We start from the raw sequence: 19,251 nt of genomic DNA, 5'->3' as shown, positions 1-19,251 counted from the left end.
ACTTGCTATCAGCCTACTAGGAATTTCCAAGTAATGACAAGGATTCATACTGCACTTGAAAAACAACTGATGGGGCAATGAGAATGTGATGGTCAGCGCCACCCAGTGACAGATCTCTGACCATACTCCTCCCTTCACTGCCTACTCAGTTTGATGTTCTAAGCACTATACTGTAAGCTCAGCACACAGAACTGCATAAAACATAAGTCCTAATCCCAAGAAGCTGAAGTGAGAAAAGATATACCCATGGTGTTTTTTAGGCTAGAATCAAGCGAGAGAATGAAAATATTACAGGGCAAAAAGAAAGAATCTATAGTAAAGAAATAGGAAATGCATAGTACTGCTGGCTGGGGTTTGCCCTGGCCTCAGCAAAGAATCTTTCCTATCACAAGGTTTTCAAACACAAGACAGAAAATGAGCAGCTTTAGTTAGCGATCACTTTGTGGTACACTTAACATCACTTCATTAAAACATTTGAAATTATTGTAAAAATATTCCAAATAGGAAGCTCCTTCATGAAAATAAGATATTAATACTAGTTTAACACAATCTGTAAATGAAATAAAATCTAAAAGATTTACCTAACAAAGTCTTCAATGAAGTCTGGTTAAAGTAATTAACAACATTAACTAACATTAGTAACAGGTCTCTCTTAAGCTGAAGAGTACTCAGATATTTACTTTACTATTTAAATTGTACATACATACATTATGAATACTTTTTCTGTGAATGCTATGTTTTAAAACACAGAAGGTAAAAAGCCAAAACAAAAAAGCATAACACAGATACTGATGGTTTTGAAGCCTGGCCTCTTCTGTCCATCTTGGCTATACAGTGGGTTTCTGCACTTCCAGCAATCTGAAAACTGGAGGTTCACTTTACTGTCCAACCTCTATGGATCCTCTGCAAAAAATGTAGTATAGCTCTGCTTCTAAATCTTTCCAAATGCCAACTGAAAAAAATTCTCTGGAAAACTAATTTTCTTTTCTTTCAGAACTGGCAACAGAAAGCAACCGTAACTCAACCATCAGCCTGGGCACAAACTACCCTTTTTCCCAACTTGGATATCTAACACAGAAAAAAAGTTGTTTTCCCTATAAGGGAAAGAGATGAAGTAAAGAAATTAATGGAGGACTTAGAGAATAGAGATAATTTTCAAAACCTAGCTATGATCTTCTTTCATCTGAAGAACTAAGAAGAAACTAAGAAGTAAAATCTCTTTCTCAAATGATCAAAGCAAGGCAGATGAGAATGGAATAGTAGAGAATTCAGAGTGTGAATATAAAAACTGTTAATTCTATCTATAGGATAAAAATTCCTGGAAACATTACAGCACAGTAGGGAATAATCAGTTGTTGAAATAAGATCCAGAACTGTGGCAAGCAATCCTGCCAAGATTAAATCCAACATAATTCTTTCCTGCACGTTATTTTAGGATCACTACAGGCCATGTTGAGAAGAGCTACTCTATGGAAGACAGTATTAGACCCTAATGACGTTTTCACTCTCATTAATAGGAGTTCAATGACATAAGCCATCTTTCCCTCTTTAGATCCCATCTTTCTTCCTTAACTAGACATTCTTCATTTAATGTGTATCTGAGTAATATGAATAAATTGATTTTGAAGCAAAACAATGTGTGTGGAATCTATGACAAAGGAGGTAAGAATATACAATGGAGAAAGGACAGTCTCATAAATAAATGGTGCTGGGAAAACTGGACAGCTACATGTAAAACAATGAGATTATAACATTCCCTCATACCATATACTAAAATAAACTCAAAACGTATTTGAGACCTAAATTTAAGAACTGAAACCACAGAACTCCTAGAAGAGCACACAAGCAGAACACTCTTTGACATAAATCAGATCAATCTTTTTTGGCTCTGTCTCCTAAGGCAAAAGAAATAAAAGCAAAAATAAACAAATGGGACTGAATTAAACTTAAGGCTTTTGTACAGCAAAGGAAATCACTGATAAAACAAAACGACAACTCACTGAGAGAAAATATTTGCAAATGATATGACTGATAAGGGGTTAATATCCAAAACATATGAACAGCTCATACAACTCAATATCAAAAACAAACAACCCAATTTAAAGTGGGCAGAAGACATGAATAGACATTTTTCAAAGAAGACATACAGATGGCTAACAGGTACATGAAAAGATGCTCAACATTGCTAATTATCAGGGAAATGCAAATGAAAACCACAATGAGATATCACCGAACACCTGTCAGAATGGCTATCATCAAAAAGCCTACAAATGACAAATGTTGACAAGGATGTGGAGAAAAGGGAACCCTCCTGCACTGTTGGTGGGAATGTAAATTGGTGCAGCCACTATGGAAAACACTATTGAGGTTCCTCAAAAAACTAAAAACAGAACTACCATATGATCCAGCAATTCCACTCCTGGGAATATACCCGAAGAAAACTAAAACACTAATTTGAAAACATACATGCATCCCGATGTTCACAGCAGCATTATTTATAATAGCCAAGGTATAGAAGCAACCTAAACATCCGTCAATAGATGAATGGTTAAAGAAGATGCGGTATATAACTGAATATTATTCAGCCATAAAAAAGGATGAAATTCTGCCATTTGCAACAACATGGATGGACCAAGAAAGTATAAAGCTTAGTGAAATAAGTCAGACAGAGAAAGACAAATACTCTATGTTATCACTTATGCATGGAATCTAAGAAAATAAAACAAATGTATATAACAAAACAGACACAGATTCACAAATATAGAGAACAAACTAGTGGTTACCACTGGGGAGAGAGAAGGGGCAAGATAGGGGTATAGGATTAAAATAGGTAAGCAACAAAGATATATTGTACAGCACAGGGAAACAAAGCCAATGTTTTATAATACCATTAAATGAAGTATAATCCTTAAAAATTTTGAATCACTATGTTGTACACCTGAAACTAATATAATATTGTAAATCAATTATACTTCAAAAAAAAAAAAGAATGTGTGTTGAAGAGCTATGTAAATAAAGTTACTGGCATTACATTCTTTCATTAGGTTAGGGTAAAGTACATGTAATTTACTATTTTTCATCTTTATTATTCATTGAATGTTACTTTCTTAGTAGAAGAAGAGAATTTGCTTTGTTGTTTTAATACTGAATAAATCTGTATATAAAGGAATCTAATTATTAAAACACAGATATTTTTATCAAAGGGTGGAAGAAAGGAATAAATGAATAAATTAAAGAACTAGTAGCAGAAAGCTGTTTGAACCATATACGGGTAGAAATGTTTCCATCCACTGAGTGTCATTTAATTAGTGAAAACTTTGATACAGGATTCTGAAGTAGGTTAGTAACAAATGCTATAAGTTACTTTGTAGAAATATAGAGAAGAGTAAGAAAATTTAAACAATGATATTAGATGACTTTGAGATATTTGAGAGTTTAATTTCTACTCAAGCTCACATCTACTTGCTTAATACCACTGAAGCAAAAGTGCAATTCTGAGAATACCATGTAATGTATCAGCCTGGAGGCCTGAGACAGAATAATGAAAGGTAAGCCTAGAAAGAAAAGCTGGATGCCTATTTTGTAGGATGATAAAATTTCACTCCAAAAATTTTATTCCTTGTTATTATGATAATAAAGTCACACAAATAATCCAAAAAATGTTTATGTTAACTTTTTAATTCTCATAAAAATTGGGACCTAGAGAAAAATGTTTGTGGGATAAATGAATATCTATATTTAGAAATACTTCCAAGAGCATCAAGTGAAATGAACGTGAAGCCAATAAAAGGTTCCAATAATACTGTTTATTCCCTAATCCAGTTAAATTTAATTGTAAGCCCTTAGGATTTTCTAAATTAGTTCATTCAGCAAATATTTATTAATCATCTACCAAGGGCCATACAATGTATTAAGCATTTGAGTTGTAGAATCTAAAACACTATCTTTTCCCTCACAGAGACTGACATGGGATTAAATAAGTAATATATAAAAGAAGAAGTGATCTATTCTGCCTTGAAGAAAATCAGGGAAGGTTTCAGATAGGAGATGAAACTTCATCTTAGCCCTAAAACAAAGTCAGATTTCCCAGACAGACAAGCAGAGGGAAGATATTCCAGATGAAGGACATGGTAGAAACCAAGACAGATGGGGAGAGACTGCTCAGCACATATGGGGATTTGTAAAGTCTTGACGATTAAGGTAAGGGGGCAGGCAAAGTACAGATGTGACTTTAGACAGAGACAGAAGTCAGGTCAAGTAGGGGTTTGTACCCCGGCTAAGTTTTGTAAAAGTCACATTCCAGCAGAAAATGAGTACCAACATATTCCTTATCATCTTTAATCCAAATGTAACTCCATCTAAGCCACCCCACCCAAAAATGCAGAGGGAACAATATCTAAGTCCTTTCAGCCTCCTGCAGCTATATTTTTCAAAAATAATCACTAGAAAATGGTAACATAGAAGTAAAGAGGTCAGTTTGAAATGTTAGTGAGTCACATTGATTAAAGAAAAGGGTCAATTTGCAGATAGTCATACAAAGAGATTATTGAAATGATTACTCAACAGCACATTTACTCTAAAAAGTAATCTCACATGGGTTGAATTTTTAAGATCAGAGTATCATAATTTTGATCAAAATTTTATACCTTAGGTAACTTAGAGCCAGATTTAACATCATGTGGCTTTGTCTCTACTACCAACATGTGGAACTGTAACCAAATATATCGCTCTTTAAAAAATAACTTTCACTTGTTGATTGCAAAATACAGTTCTATAAATAAAACCCATATACATATATATATATATAAATGTTAATTTTATTGCAGAAGTTTGGAGATTATAATGATAGCATTTAATTTAAGTTTGAGTCTGTGTTGGACAAATATGCACTATGCTTTTCAAATGATTGGAAAATCAGTTTTATTTGCCTCCTTTTTTGACAGTGGTTTGATTTTTTGTTTGTTTGTTTAAGCAAAAATCACTAAACTTGTGCAATGGTAGCATGGAAATTACCTGAGGTGTCTTGTATGATTGTGCTTTGGCCAGGGTGGACGTAGCTTAAATTATAAAAACTAAAGATTAAAGAAAAAGGAAGTATAAGTTCATGTTGCCTATTTAGAAGAGAACTTTCATTCTTCATAACTATATAACATTATAATGCCACTGATTCATAAGGGGTTTAAATTAATTCTGTGGTGTAGGACACCAGCATCATTAGTGTTCATTTTATATCTCTAACGTTCTTGGTCCTATTGAAACATTTCAGTATACAAAAATACTGCAGTATTAATACCCAAGAGAAAAACTATCATAATGTGTATGCTGGTCATTACGATCAATGTGGTACAATTTTTAAAAATAAACTATCATGCCCTTCAAAAAAAAATCACTAGAGCATAAAGTGGTAATAAAACTCAGAAGAAGTACATGCATTGCACCATTTCTGTTTACCAAGCTTCCCTTGAGTTCAGTTAAAATAAAGTAAATTGACTATTTGAAGAAGTTGTTGACTTAGCATTAAAACCATAAGGTAGAAATATCTTGGACTGCAATGACAGATTTCTGATAACTAATGTTTATTTCGCTATAAACACAGAACTCTGTATAGTTTAGAAAAGTTCTATTTTAAGTGATTATTTTAATGTTCTTGAAATAACCAGGTATTTTTACAAAATTTTTAAAAATTTTATTTCCCACTGGGATGCCAATTCAAGTCTTCTGAGAACTCTCTGCCTCAGAATGCTACGAAGTCATTTTTCTAACTAAAAGATTTAATGAAGCCTTGACTTATTTACCAAAGCCAGCAATGTTTTCTTAATTTCAAATACTCACCAAAAACTAACATTTCCAAACAATTATATTTTGTCACAGTGAAGAACAACTGTACAAAGATAAACAAGATAACATTGTTTTGCTTTTCCTCTAAAGCCAGAGGTCCCCAACCTTTTTGGCACCAGGGACCAGTTTCGTGGAAGACAATTTTTCCATGGCTGGGGAAAGGAGGGGTGGAGGGGGCTCAGGCGGTAATGCCAGCGATGATTCAGGTGGCAATGCGAGCGATGGGGAGCGAGCGGCAGATGAAGCTTCACTCCCTCGCCCTCTCATCACCTCTTGCTGTGCGGCCCAGTTCCTAACAGGCCTCGGACCCTGTCCACGGCCCACGGGTTGGGGACCCCTGCTTTAAAGAGCTGTATTTTTCAGAAGATACAGTTTTTGTCAGTGTGAGTAAAAGTAACTGTTTTCAGATTAAGCAGCTGGCATGTAATCAACAGTTTTTTTTACTGGCCTTCTGGACATTCCACATATCCAAATACTGACTCTGAGTATGAGTTTTGCTGTATCTCTCCAAGGCAAGACAGATTAAAAGGCTCAAATGTGCTTCTCCTGACAAAAGGTAAAAAAATTAAACAGTACTCTATCTTAAAATGTTACAAATGATTCAATTTCCTATCCTCCAAAAACTGTTAATTGCATTTCAGCTGTATTATTGGCTACCTTGAGTCACAAACCACTTGGGATAGTTTGTATATAGAAAATCCGCCATTTCCTTTATTGTAACACACAACTTTCACTTCATCATTTACTTCTAAGAAAGAATAAGAGAAGTCTAGGTTTCTTTAATTACAGCATAATATTCGCCTTCAAAAAAATCAAAAGAATTATGAAAAGTAAACCCTGAAATGTCCATCACCATTAATCATTTGAAATATCTTGATACAATTTTATTTCTTACTTCTTTTCTCTTCTGCTATCTACAATGGAAAGAGTTCCCTTCTCCAAGGAAAGCTCTGTAAAATAGAGCCAATTCTCATTTGTCTGAGATAATCTGGGTATCACTTTGGATAGCAGGCATGACAAAAAAACAACCTTGCAACTACTCTCAACTGTAGCACACAGTATGGTGCTGAATTAAGCTTTTCTCAGTACTCAGTCCCAGGATGCTACATCAGGAATAAGAAAATGAGCTGTTTTCTTAAGTCAGTGTATTCACATAAAATTGTGGCTAAATACATGAATGAATCACTATTGATTATCTACAAAGAGCTATTTATTTGCAATTCAGAAGAGAAGTACCATACATAAATTGTAAACAATTAGGTTCTGTAACATACTTAATACAAAACTTAATCATCAATTTAGAAGCCCAAAAAATACAGTCATAGATTTCTGAAGATTATAGCTAATAAAGCTAAGAGCCAGTCCACCAGTGACCACCCTTAGAAAGGAAATCTTCTTTGGGATGAGACTCCAGATGTTTCTCCAGTAATCATGATGAATTTATCCTTATCCATTCACCCTACCTTGACAGGTGATCCATAATTCTTATCCTTGTATATTTATGAAACTTATTTTTTATACATTACACACTGGCATGATTAAACTGTCCTTTATAAGCTAAATTAAAAATTTTACACCTCATCTGACATGAGTTACTATATCACAGGGTGACTTATCAGCCAATGATTTAGTTTCTGAAAGGTTAGAACTAAATTTATGTGTCAATTTGACTGGGCTAAGACATGTCCAGATAGCTGGTAAAATACTATTTGGGGGTGTGTCTGTGAGGGGGTTTTTGGAAGGGACTGGCATTTCATTCAGTAGACTGAGTAAAGAAGATCCATCCTCACCAACGTGAGTGGGCATCATCAAATTCCTTGAGGTTCCAAACAGAACAAAACGTGAAGGGAGGGCAAATTCCCTCTCTCTCTTCTTGACATCCACCTTCTCCCGCCCTTGGACATCAGAGCTCTTGGTTCTTGGGCCTCAGGACTCCAGGACTTAACACCATCAGATACCCCGGTTCTCAGGCCTTCAGACTCTAACTGAATCATGCCACTGGCTTTCCTGATTCTCCAGCTTGCAAACAGTAGATTATGGGACTTCTCAGCCTAATACAGTCAGCATCTTTGCCATCTTTACCCTTATTCTATTTTACACCAGTAACGAAAAAAATCAATAAAACATTAATGGCTAATACCTACTGCCTACTTACTGTGTACAAGGCATTGTTTGATAAGCACTTAACAGTGATTATTTCATTTGATCCTCATAACAATCCTCTGATGTAGGGAACATTTCAAATTCTATTTTACAGATAAAGAAACTGAGGCACACCGAGATAAAACAACTTGCCTAAGACCACACTGCTAATAAGTGATAAAGATGGGATTCAAATGTATGCAGCCTGTTTCCAGACCTTGATTAAAACCAATATGTCTCCCTTGTAAATTAATGTCTCGTAAACGTAATATAACTGAGACAAAGACAGAAGTCATTAGGAACAACATGAGTATGAAATCTTTAGCCTTAAATGGCTATAACAGACCGTGTTGTATATTTGTGAAGGAAAAATAACAAAGTTAAAGAATATGTACAGAATAGAACTTTATCCATTAAGACTACGTCTACATGGTGAGTTATAATAAGAAAAATTTTAACATTTTCCCTTCTAAGATGAGAATCCTCAATCTAAACATTTTTACATATTTTTTACATGTACATACTTTTAAAGAATGCAATATACATGTAAGTAGAAGGCTTACTACACTACATAGTTTGAGTTAACAAACCTTTATTGCTCTCCTACTATGCACTATGATACAAATTAGATATTTAAATATAATTCAAACATGAACTCTAAATACAATAAGCTTGCATATAAGTGAAATATATATAATAAAAAATAATACTGTGATAAAGAGATATAAAGGAGGTATTTACAAAGTGGAGGGTGGCACATTGAACTGGACTCATTCATTCTGCCAGAGAGAGCGTAGAAAGAAAAGTAAGGCTTCCAGAAGAGGTAACTTTCTCAGCTAGCACTTAAATGATGAAACAGTCAGAAATATAGGTGATAAAGGTCATCTTGGACAGAGGTCTTGGACAGAGAAAATAATGTGTGTAAAGGCACAAAGACACAGCAAGTTGAGAGATTTCAGTAGGTGCTACGGCTACAGCATAAAATTCAAGGCAGGAAGTGGAAAGAGATGAGCTGGAGTAATAGCTAAATCAGGAAATTCCATTAGAAGTACTCAGACTCATGATGAGGATCCACTAAAGGGATAAGAGGACAAACAAACCCTCCTATTCATTCCTGGGTTGGGTTTTCACCCTCAAAAATAAATATTCAATGACAGTATTTCCCTAAATTTTACAGTGAACCACCTCCCTTCCCCACCTAAAAGAAGAAAGTTATTATAAAAAAAAAGAGATATATTCTAGTTTCTAGTTACCGAAGACTGGACTGAGACAAAAATTACATACCTTAATGATGCAATAAACCTTGAAATCAGCAGAATTAGCTTACTTTTAGTTTCTCAGTGGCATGAAATTAATGAAATATTACAATAATATTTCATTTTTGTTGGAACAACCTGTAATTATCATAGTTTAGCTCTGGATCAAATCTTAAAATGGTTTAAATTCAAAAGACATAACAACCCTGAAGAGAAGGAAATCTAATACATTTGACTTCAAGCTCTATTTTCCCATTTAAAGGCAACTGAGAGTTTAAATTTGGAATTAATATACAATAGTAACAATACTTATTATTTACAAAGTGCTCTACATTTTCAAACCTGTTCACAGTTATTACTTTATTCATTTAATAAGTTTATTATGGAGGTGTCATTTCTTTCATGAAATGAAAGGAGCAGAGACAAAACTTCAGGCACAGCAGGAGTCAGGGCAGCCTTTCCTACTTAACAGACAAATCATCTAAGATCAAGCATGGAAGGTCCATGAAATAATATCCCACATCTGTTCTCTAAGATACATGAGAGACACTCAGGTTTGAGATAGTCAGGTAAAAGTAACAGGCCTCAATCTGGCTCTCTTAACAAGGCCAATCCGAAAACAGAATTGTAAAGACAGTACTAAAAGTAACAACAACAAAAAAAAACCCCCAAAACTAAAACCCCATACCTTTAGAGCAGCACTGATGATAGTGAGGGAAGTTCTATGGCAAACTTTGTTCTACTATCTGAAATGCCAGCTTAACCCACTCCATGGAGACAAACTTTATACAAGTGACAGAGTCAGCTTATTACAAGAGAGAAATCCCAATATCAACAAAGATACAGATACAGATGTAGTAGTTATACTGGAAGGGTGAAGGCATGAAACTATAGATTAACATTTCCATTCCTAGGTTAGATCAAGCAAGACCACTATTAAACCACAGTTCAAGATGCCCAACCACCACGTGAAAATTCTTAGAACCAATAGTAATTATTCATGTCCTAGTCAATTTATTTATTTTCAGTCTTACTAAAACTGCGAATCATAAAACTGATGGTGTCTTCCTCTTTGTACTGGCAGCTAAAAGCTTAGAGTAAATTTTATAGCAAATGAATAAGAATTAAGTAAACTCACTGCTGCCTTTCTTGCCTTCACCATCTCCTCATTTTCTTTTTGTCCTTACTGTTTATTTTTTTTAATCTGAATGAATTGTGTAAACTTTCTTAAAGGCCTTCTGAAACAAGGGAGTATTTAAACTAGCTAACAAAACAAACAGTAACAGAAAAATGAAAAAAGAAACATTACCTTTTCATCAAAATTACAATCAAGTCTTCTAATTAACACGATGAAAGTGCCAGATGAATTGTCTCTTAGTGGCGGAGGCACTATGGGTTCACAGGCATTCTCTGGTTTTGAGTTAATCAAAAAGCCCTAAAAAAAGAATGAGCAATAAGTTTTCTCTCTGTTAAACTCAAAAAAATGAATTCAACTTACTTCTATAAACACCTTTTGAATCTGTTCCATGTGTTTTGCATTATGCTAGATGAATTATCTGGCAACTACAACAGTTCCTACCCTCCAATTGCTCACAATCCCAGAACTTCTAAAGCAGTATTTGGCTTCCTAAGCATTTTGTTTTTTTTTTTTAAGTAAGTTCCATTTTTACTATTAAAGTTAAAAAAAAAAATCACACATAAGCCCATCACCCCAGAGACAACCACTGTTAGCATGTTGGTATATTTTCCAACAATGACTGACATTTCTAAACCAAGCAAACACTTCTTAAAAATTAACTTTTAAATTTCTTTCCTCAAATAATGAAAATGCACAGCATTTCTAGGAATTTATTATATAGAAACACTAGCCTGGGTATATAAAGGTATATGTAGAAAGATGTCCCCTGCTACATCATTTTTAATAGCAAGAACTGGAAATCATGCACATCAATAAGACAGCTATTTAAAAAATTATAGTATATTCATACAATAGAAAAATAATAGAATGATTAAAAAGAATAAGATAAATCCTTACATACTAAACTGAAAAGACATCCACAAGATAACTACTAATTTAAAATGAAATAGCAAGCTGCTTTCCCAGAAATATAGGATGGTTTGACATCTGAAAATGTATTAATAGTTTAAAACAGAAAAACCAAATGACTATCTCAATAGGTGTAAAACACTGAATAAACACATAAAAAGATGATCAAAATCATTAAATTCATTTATAAGGAGGAGTGAGCAATTAAAGTTATGACCCAGTGCCCAACAATAGTCCTGTATGGCACATGAATTGGTCACACCAACCGTCTATTCCACAGGATTTGGCAATTTTGGCAAGTTGCACTGCTTGGCTTGTGATCGGGAATGCTTTTGCACATGCTTCAGGAATAAAATGCAGCATACCTTCACTTACTCAAAGAATAGCTCCCATTCTTGATTCCATAAAGTGCTTGGTTTTTACTTTGCAAGGAAATAGAACTGTGGTTATCCTTCCAATACTGAATATTTGCTTCACTCATATTAAATTTACTCCCTGCTGCCTTTTCTGTGCCTTTCTGCACACAAACTAACTTTTTGCCTTAAAGCCAAGTCACATAGTGCAGTTCTTTTCAAGACACTTATAACAGCAATTAAACTCAAGCCATGTAGTACCAACAAGGTATATAACTCAACTGAAGTGAAGACAATACGAACAGCTATGACCAAATTTCCCACGTCCGGGAGATGACAGCTCCATCGTGACTGCCACCTAGCGGATAGCTAGGGAAAGACACATCCCAATTTCAGATATGTTAAAATATGGGATAATAAAATGCATCCTAGAATCAATAAATTTATGGTATGTATAGACACAAAAAAGGGTCTACAAGTGGAACTAGAAAAAGCTTTTTGTTTTTTAATCATTTCTGTATTGATGAATCTGTTATGACAAGCATGTATTATTTTTAGACATAAGAAAATTCATGAAAATTAAATACACATAAGCTAAAAGTTAAAAAAAAAACCAATTTGCATTAATGGAAATTGAAGCCTAAAAAAAACAGGTCTTTTTTTTTTTTTTTCCCGGCCACGCCACACAGCTTATAGGATCTCAGTTCCCCGAGCAAGGATCAAACCCGCACCCTTGGCAGTTGAAAGCGCAGAGTCCTAACCACTGGACCGCCAGGGAATTCCCAAAAACAGGTCTTAAATTCTTAAATATTATCTTTCCTGTGGACTATGCTAAAAAGAATAACTTGATAAAACAGCCTACTAATTCCTAGCCTTCCCCCAGATGTAAGTCACTTAAAACTGCAAATTTACTTTGTTTCATCCACAAAGTCTACAGGGTAGTGTAATGGGTTTTGCCAATTAATTTGGCAGAACTCTCTGGTCCCTTAAATAAGAGTGACCAAGAAGGTGCTGCCTTAAGCCAGGTCCACATGCCTCATGCCACCCTCCAGGGCCAATCCTTTTTATTAAAAAGGATTTAAAAAGGATTTTTATTAATCCTTTTTATTAAAAGGATGCTTGCTCTGCGATCAAGGATCCTCCTCATCCCTATTTACTGACAGGGGCGATTTATGCCAATATGTAGGAAGCCCAAGAAAACTACCAATGTCCAGGAGACTCAGAAAGGATGCCCATCTTTCTGCCCTTTGTTGTTATAATTCTCTGATGATTAAACAAGGATGCTGGGGACTTCCCTGGCGGTCCAGTGGCTCAGGCTCTGTGCTCCCAATGCAGGGGGCCTGGGTTCCACCCCTAGTCAGGGAACTAGCTCCCACATGCTGCAACTAAAGTTCCCGCTTGCTGCAACTAAGACCCGGAGTAGCCAAATAAATAAAAAAATATTAAAGTGTTTAAAAAAATAATAAATAAAATAGACATAACAGATAAATAGGGGTACTGGGAAATTAAGAAAAAAAACCAGCTCATCTAAATTAAGAATTCATCTGTGACTATTAGATTTCCACAACTGTATTCAATTATGTTCAAATCAAACTTACTAAAAAAAAAACAAAACAAGGATGCTGGACAAAAATAGTGTATGCAGACTGGCACCTCAATATCATTGAATGTATAATGCAATAGGTTTGTGGTATATATATTTGGGGATTTTTTTAAAACTTTTATGACTATACATGAAGCAAAGTACACAAAATATAATTTTTCAGCTTGATGAGTTTTCCCAAACTGAACACACCTGTATCAGGAAACAGAATATTAACAGCACTGCAGGAGTTCCCTTCATCCTCCCTGCCAGTCACTACTCCCCCACCCTATCAGCAATGTCACTACATGGACTTCGAACAGCTTAAATTAGATTTTGCCTAATTTTATAACTGACATAAACAGAACCAGACATACAGCAAATTCTCTTTTAGACTTCTTTCTCTCAATACTGCATTTGTGAGAATCATTCCTACTATTCAGCAACCATACTGTGGAGATATATTTGGCAGATCTCTCATTTTCATTTTTCTATAGTATTACATTGTGTGAATATACCAAAATTTATTCTACTGTTGGTGAGCATTTGGGTAATTTCTAGTAGGCACTATTACAAATAGTGCTGTTATAAACTTTCCAGTACAAGTCTTTTCATGAACATATGCACGATGTTTATGTACACAGAAGGAGACCCATAGGATATCAAGCTGGATCATAGAGTATCAAGCTTTAGTAAATACCACCAAGCAGTTTTCCAAAGTGGTCTGGGTTACCACTTTTTAACTGGAATATTCAAATAATCTAAACTTAAAAATCATACTGAATATAATTTTGCTTTAATGCTTCCAAAGTATTTAGAACGGCGAAACTGCAGGGTAAACGTTATGAAAAAATTACTCTTGTTGAAAAATTACACTAGTTAATGAAGTCATAAAGAGATAGATCATTCAATAAAGTTGGCTTTATTTAAAAGACTGTTTCAGGCTGAAAAGCCTTAGACTTTCGTCCCTTCAGTTTGAACTGAATGGCAAACTATACAATGAATAAACTTAAGAAGAGTATATGCAGTGATAATGTCAACAAAAATGCTGGAAGCAAGGCAGCAGTGCCTTTTTCCCTTTGTAAGAATATAAAAGTAAAGGCAGGGAGAGAAAAGTGGTAAGTTGTTTTGTTAGTGGATACCTGAAGTTATTAATAATTAATAACTGCAGCAACAGCAAGCAGTTAACATTTGTTGAGCCATAGCACTTAGCACTGTGTGTCAGGCACTATGCCCTTTAGATGCTCTAATTCAGTTAATCTTTGCAATAATCCTATGAGGTAACTACTATTGTTATCATCCCTATTTTAAAGAGGAGGAAACTAAATCTCAAAAGAGTTAGGTAACTTGCCTAAAGTTATACATAGCAGGCATGTAATCCCAGGAAGTCTAACTCCAGACCCTACATTCTCAACCACTATGCTACACTGCCTCTGCCAGACAAAAAAAAAAACACAGGTGAAGAACAAAATGGGCAACAAGAAGAGAAATGGACATTTACAAAAATGAACAAACCAAAATGTTAGTCTAAAAGGCAGTTAAGGTTGATTCCAAAATTTGATACAAATGTTTCAAATGATAAGTTGTCAATGGAACCTGTCATAATTTTTACGTTCAAACATAGACCAAAAAGAGTTACACTGATCAATCAGACTTTATCAGCTAACATTCTCCTAATGTGTGACAGATTAATTTGTTTATATCAACAACTTTCTAGGATGTTAAAAAATAGCCACTGCCCTTTTCTCTAATGCTTCGTTAGATCATTCTTCTAAAATCTACCAGTAACTTTCACATACAGGCCACATTTAATTCTTTTTTCACAAATAGTTGGAGATTACTCTCCTCTTATGCAATAAAACATCCTTACCATTCATTACTCATTATTTTAAGCTCCTTTAACATTCTGCTCTGAATACACTTGTCTCATTTCATGTGGGATCTGTTTAAGTACTAGGATGGATAGATAAGAACTGAGTCCCCACTCAAGTAATTAATATCTGGAAAGAACTAACAGATCCAATTAAGACAAGAGAAAACAAAGTAAAAACAACATGCAGTACAAATGCACAGAACAGAGAAAATTATTCTGTGTGAGGCAGTAACAGAAAAGGTGATGTTTGACTTGGTTCTTAAACTTTACTATACTTCACTATGGTGCCAAAAACTAAATATAAGTGATCTGACCAATATAACAACACAGAGGAACTATCACACTTTAACTGTTCTAGATATTATATGTCTATTGATGCACGGTAAAACTAAATTAGGGGCTTCCCTGGTGGCGCAGTGGTTGAGAATCTGCCTGCCAATGCAGGGGACACGGGTTCGAGCCCTGGTCTGGGATGATCCCACATGCCGCGGAGCAACTGGGCCCGTGAGCCACAACTACTGAGCCTGTGCGTCTGGAGCCTGTGCTCCGCAACAAGAGAGGCCGCGACAGTGAGAGGCCCGCGCACCGCGATGAAGAGTGGCCCCCGTTCGCTGCAACTAGAGGAAGCCCTCGCATAGAAAACGAAGACCCAACACAGCCAAAAATAAATAAATTAATTTTTTAAAAAACCAAAAAAAAAACTAAATTAGGTTTCTAGTGAACACATTACAGTCATTTCAACAAATTTTTGACATGTTGCTACTAAGCTATATTTCTCCTCTTTCCAGTACTTATCTTTTAAGACTTGAGGACAAGGGACTTCCCTGGTGGCTCAGTGGTTAAGAATCCGCCTGCCAATGCAGGGGACACGGGTTCGAGCCCTGGTCCGGGAAGATCCCACAGGCCGTGGAGCAACTAAGCCCGTGCGCCAGAACTAGAGCCCGCGCACCACAGAACCCGTGCTCCGCAACAAAAGAAGCCACCGCAATGAGAAGCCTGTGTACGGCAACGAAGAGTAGCCTCCACTCGCCGCAACTAGAGAAAGCCCGCTCCCAGCAACGAAGACCCGACACAGCCAAAAATTAATTAATTAATTAATTAAAATAAAAACAAAAAGACTCGAGGACAAAACATTAGTATATTAACCATTCCAAGCTTCAGGACATCTGCCAATTTGATAGCCAAACCTTGCATGTCTTTCTGTACATCACTGAAAGTTATATACTAATTAAAAGTTAAGGCTTTAACTGGATTAAAAGGAAACGTTTTTAAAATCCTCCTCACAAAGTAGATATTACATCTATAGCATTATTCAGAGCAGTAACTAAATATCCTTCATCTCAAAGTTACATCTCACTTTGTACACTCTGCTAGAATTCTCCCCAATAACCTTTTCTGGTTATATATTTTATCAGTGACTTAGATTTTAGATTTAGTAAAATCTGATTAAAAGATGTCATAAAAATATAATAACTAAAAATGTTAAAAGAATACTTAAAAGTGCTAAGTCAGAAATGTAGTAGTTTAGACCAACTTTTTTTTTTTTTTTTTTTTGGCTGCCTTGGGTCTTCGTTGCTCCGCGCGGGCTTTCTCTAGTTGCGGTGAGCGGGGGCTACACTTCGTTGCTATGCACGGGCTTCTCATCGCGGTGGCTTTTCTCTAGGCATGCGGGCTACAGTAGTTGTGGCTCGCGGGCTACAGTAGTTGTGGTTCGCGGGCTCTAGAGCGCGGGCTCAGTAGTTGTGGTGCACGGGCTTAGTTGCTCCGCGGCATGTGGGATCTTCCCAGACCAGGGCTCGAACCCATGTCCCCTGCATTGGCAGGCAGATTCTTAACCACTGCACCACCAGGGAAGTCCCGAGACCAACTATTTTTAAAACATTACTTCTGAAAAAGCTCACAGGCATTAGAAACAAAATTTAACTCATTTTAATATTCTAAAACTGTCAAAGTTTTAATTAAAAAAAGTCCCAGACTACTATACTTGTTTATTAATTGCACTGAGATTAAAAGTGAACAAAGAAAAGAAAGCATATTTACACAATGTTGATACGTAGTTCTAAAATCACTCATCTTAATAATTTCCTCAAATGAGAATTTTTGAGTGATTTGTTTTAATGGATTTGATAATTAACCTTTATCAATTACCTACTGGATGCTAAGCTGAACTTCCACTTCCCAGCCATGATGGAATAAACAAGGGCTAGTTTTAACCTCTTCCTTTAATTAACTAGAGAACCAAAAAAAAAAAGATATGAACCATCAGCTTTCAAACACTGGACAACAAATAGCACAAAACAGTGATTCCTGAGAAAAGGAAACAAATGAGATGAGCCCCATAAAAACCTTAGCTCACTGCCTGGAGAGATTCCAGGCCTCAGAACAGGGCAGGGGAACCCAACAGAGTCTGGTAGTCTCAATAAGTTGAGGAGACAATTCATAACTTGGGGAGGGCAACGCAGCTAGATTCTGCGGGACACAACACTGGGGAGGAGCGAACTGCAAAGAGAGCTCCAGAGATACGTAGGGGCATCCACTCAAGTCGTTGGCTGAGTAATAATCTGCATACGTATGTGAGGGAACTACCAAAACTAAGAAAGAACCATGAGAAAGGAGCAAACAGAACAATCCCTGGAGTTCACACAGGGCTGGGAACAGTTTTACACTTAGCATGAAATAGAGTCCTCAGAAGACTCCTGCCTCAGAAGTAAGCCACGTTAGCCCTAAGCATTTGAAGCAAATGAAAATAAAGTTACAACTTACCAAAATTTGTGGGACACAGCTAAAATAATATTTAGAGAAAAATTTATAGATCTAAATACCTATATTAGAAAAGAGGAAAGGTTTCAAATTAATGACCTCAATGTTCATCTAAAGAAACTGGAAAAAATAAGAGCAAATTAAACCCAAAATAAGAGAAGGAAGGAAATAATAAATAGCCACTTTCCTCACACTAGTCTACTGGATATGTACTATTACAGACAAATAGGTAGACCTAAAGAAGCTGAATAACTTGCCCAGTGATAGAACCAGAATTTGAAGTCCAGTAACTCTGACCCAAAAGTCCAGCTTCTTCCCATTTTAGTACACTGCTCATCTTCACAAAGATATGAATTAAACCAAAACTAAGTTCAAAGCTTCCCTATTCTCAGTCCAGCACTCTAATAATTTTGGCATTGTGCTAATATTATCACCACTTCTATGACAGAACTTATGTGCTTATTAAAATCATTAGCATTCTGTTTATATTTTTTTCTTCTTTTTCTTATACCTTCCTATTTTCTCCTATAATCCCAGCATCTTTCATGAGATGGTATAAAATTCCACAAGGTGGTTTATAGACAACTGGTGTTCCAAGTTATTTGTTGCTGTTGTTAACTATCATTACTAAACTGAAGTCCCAGAATACACAGATAGCTTTATAGTTACAACTGAGGATCACAGATCACAAAGGCATTATCATTCCCATTTCAGAGAAGACACTTAAGCGTCAAAGAAGATAACATGCCCAATTAACATTCCACTGTTAATCTGAGTCAAACCTAGAGCTGACTCAAATGATGGTCCTTTTCTTCAAAACATTGTCTTTCAAATTTAATATAAACACAAAAAGAAAATGATTTTGGTGAGATTAGTGGGACTACAGATTATTCCTAAAAGTTATTATTTCCATTATGATATTTGTGCTAAACAAATACACTTGGAAAAGAAAAAAAGCTCAAACTATTTAAAGAGGAAAATACCAGGTGCCAAGAAGGGAAATGGTAGCATCGAACCATTTCGATGTAACTAAAGTACTTGTTACTCTCGAGTACATCCTAGTGTAACATTCCCCTTCCTGGTTTTATATTTATCAACTTTTCAATTTATAAATACTGAATATAACTCTTATATCTACTCATATTGGTAAAATTGTTCAGACAGGACTGAGAAAAAATACTCTCACAAAACTGCAATGATTTTGAGTGCACATACTTCCACAATATTTGATATGGTTGGTAATCACTCAATTTTTATAAGGTGAATCACATAAAGAAGGCTCAAATTAGAAATCCTCTTAACTAATGGGACCTAATCAAACTTAAAAGCTTTTGCACAGCAAAGGAAACCATAAACAAAACACAAAAACAACCTACAGAATGGGAGAAAATATTTGCAAA

The 19,251-nt window shown here is 35.5% G+C and overlaps 1 protein-coding gene across 2 annotated transcripts in view; it reads right to left on the bottom strand.

Moving 5' to 3' along the window:
• The window catches only part of RNF13 (ring finger protein 13), a 155,030-nt gene that overhangs the window by 73,231 nt on the left and 62,548 nt on the right, over window positions 1–19,251 (bottom strand). For both annotated transcript variants that reach the window (XM_036849795.1, XM_036849794.1), the window contains exon 4: window positions 10,546–10,671. Coding sequence is in view for 1 of the 2 variants with exons in the window: in XM_036849794.1 (XP_036705689.1) it covers window positions 10,546–10,671 (126 nt within the window). In the remaining variant the exon portion in view is untranslated. The remainder of the gene's footprint in view (window positions 1–10,545; window positions 10,672–19,251) is intronic.

The sequence above is a fragment of the Balaenoptera musculus genome, chromosome 4, assembly GCF_009873245.2.
Source record: "Balaenoptera musculus isolate JJ_BM4_2016_0621 chromosome 4, mBalMus1.pri.v3, whole genome shotgun sequence".
Classification (NCBI taxonomy): domain Eukaryota; kingdom Metazoa; phylum Chordata; class Mammalia; order Artiodactyla; family Balaenopteridae; genus Balaenoptera; species Balaenoptera musculus.
The sequence above is the reverse complement of the archived record's forward strand: the minus strand, read 5'-3'. Positions and strand labels throughout refer to the sequence as shown.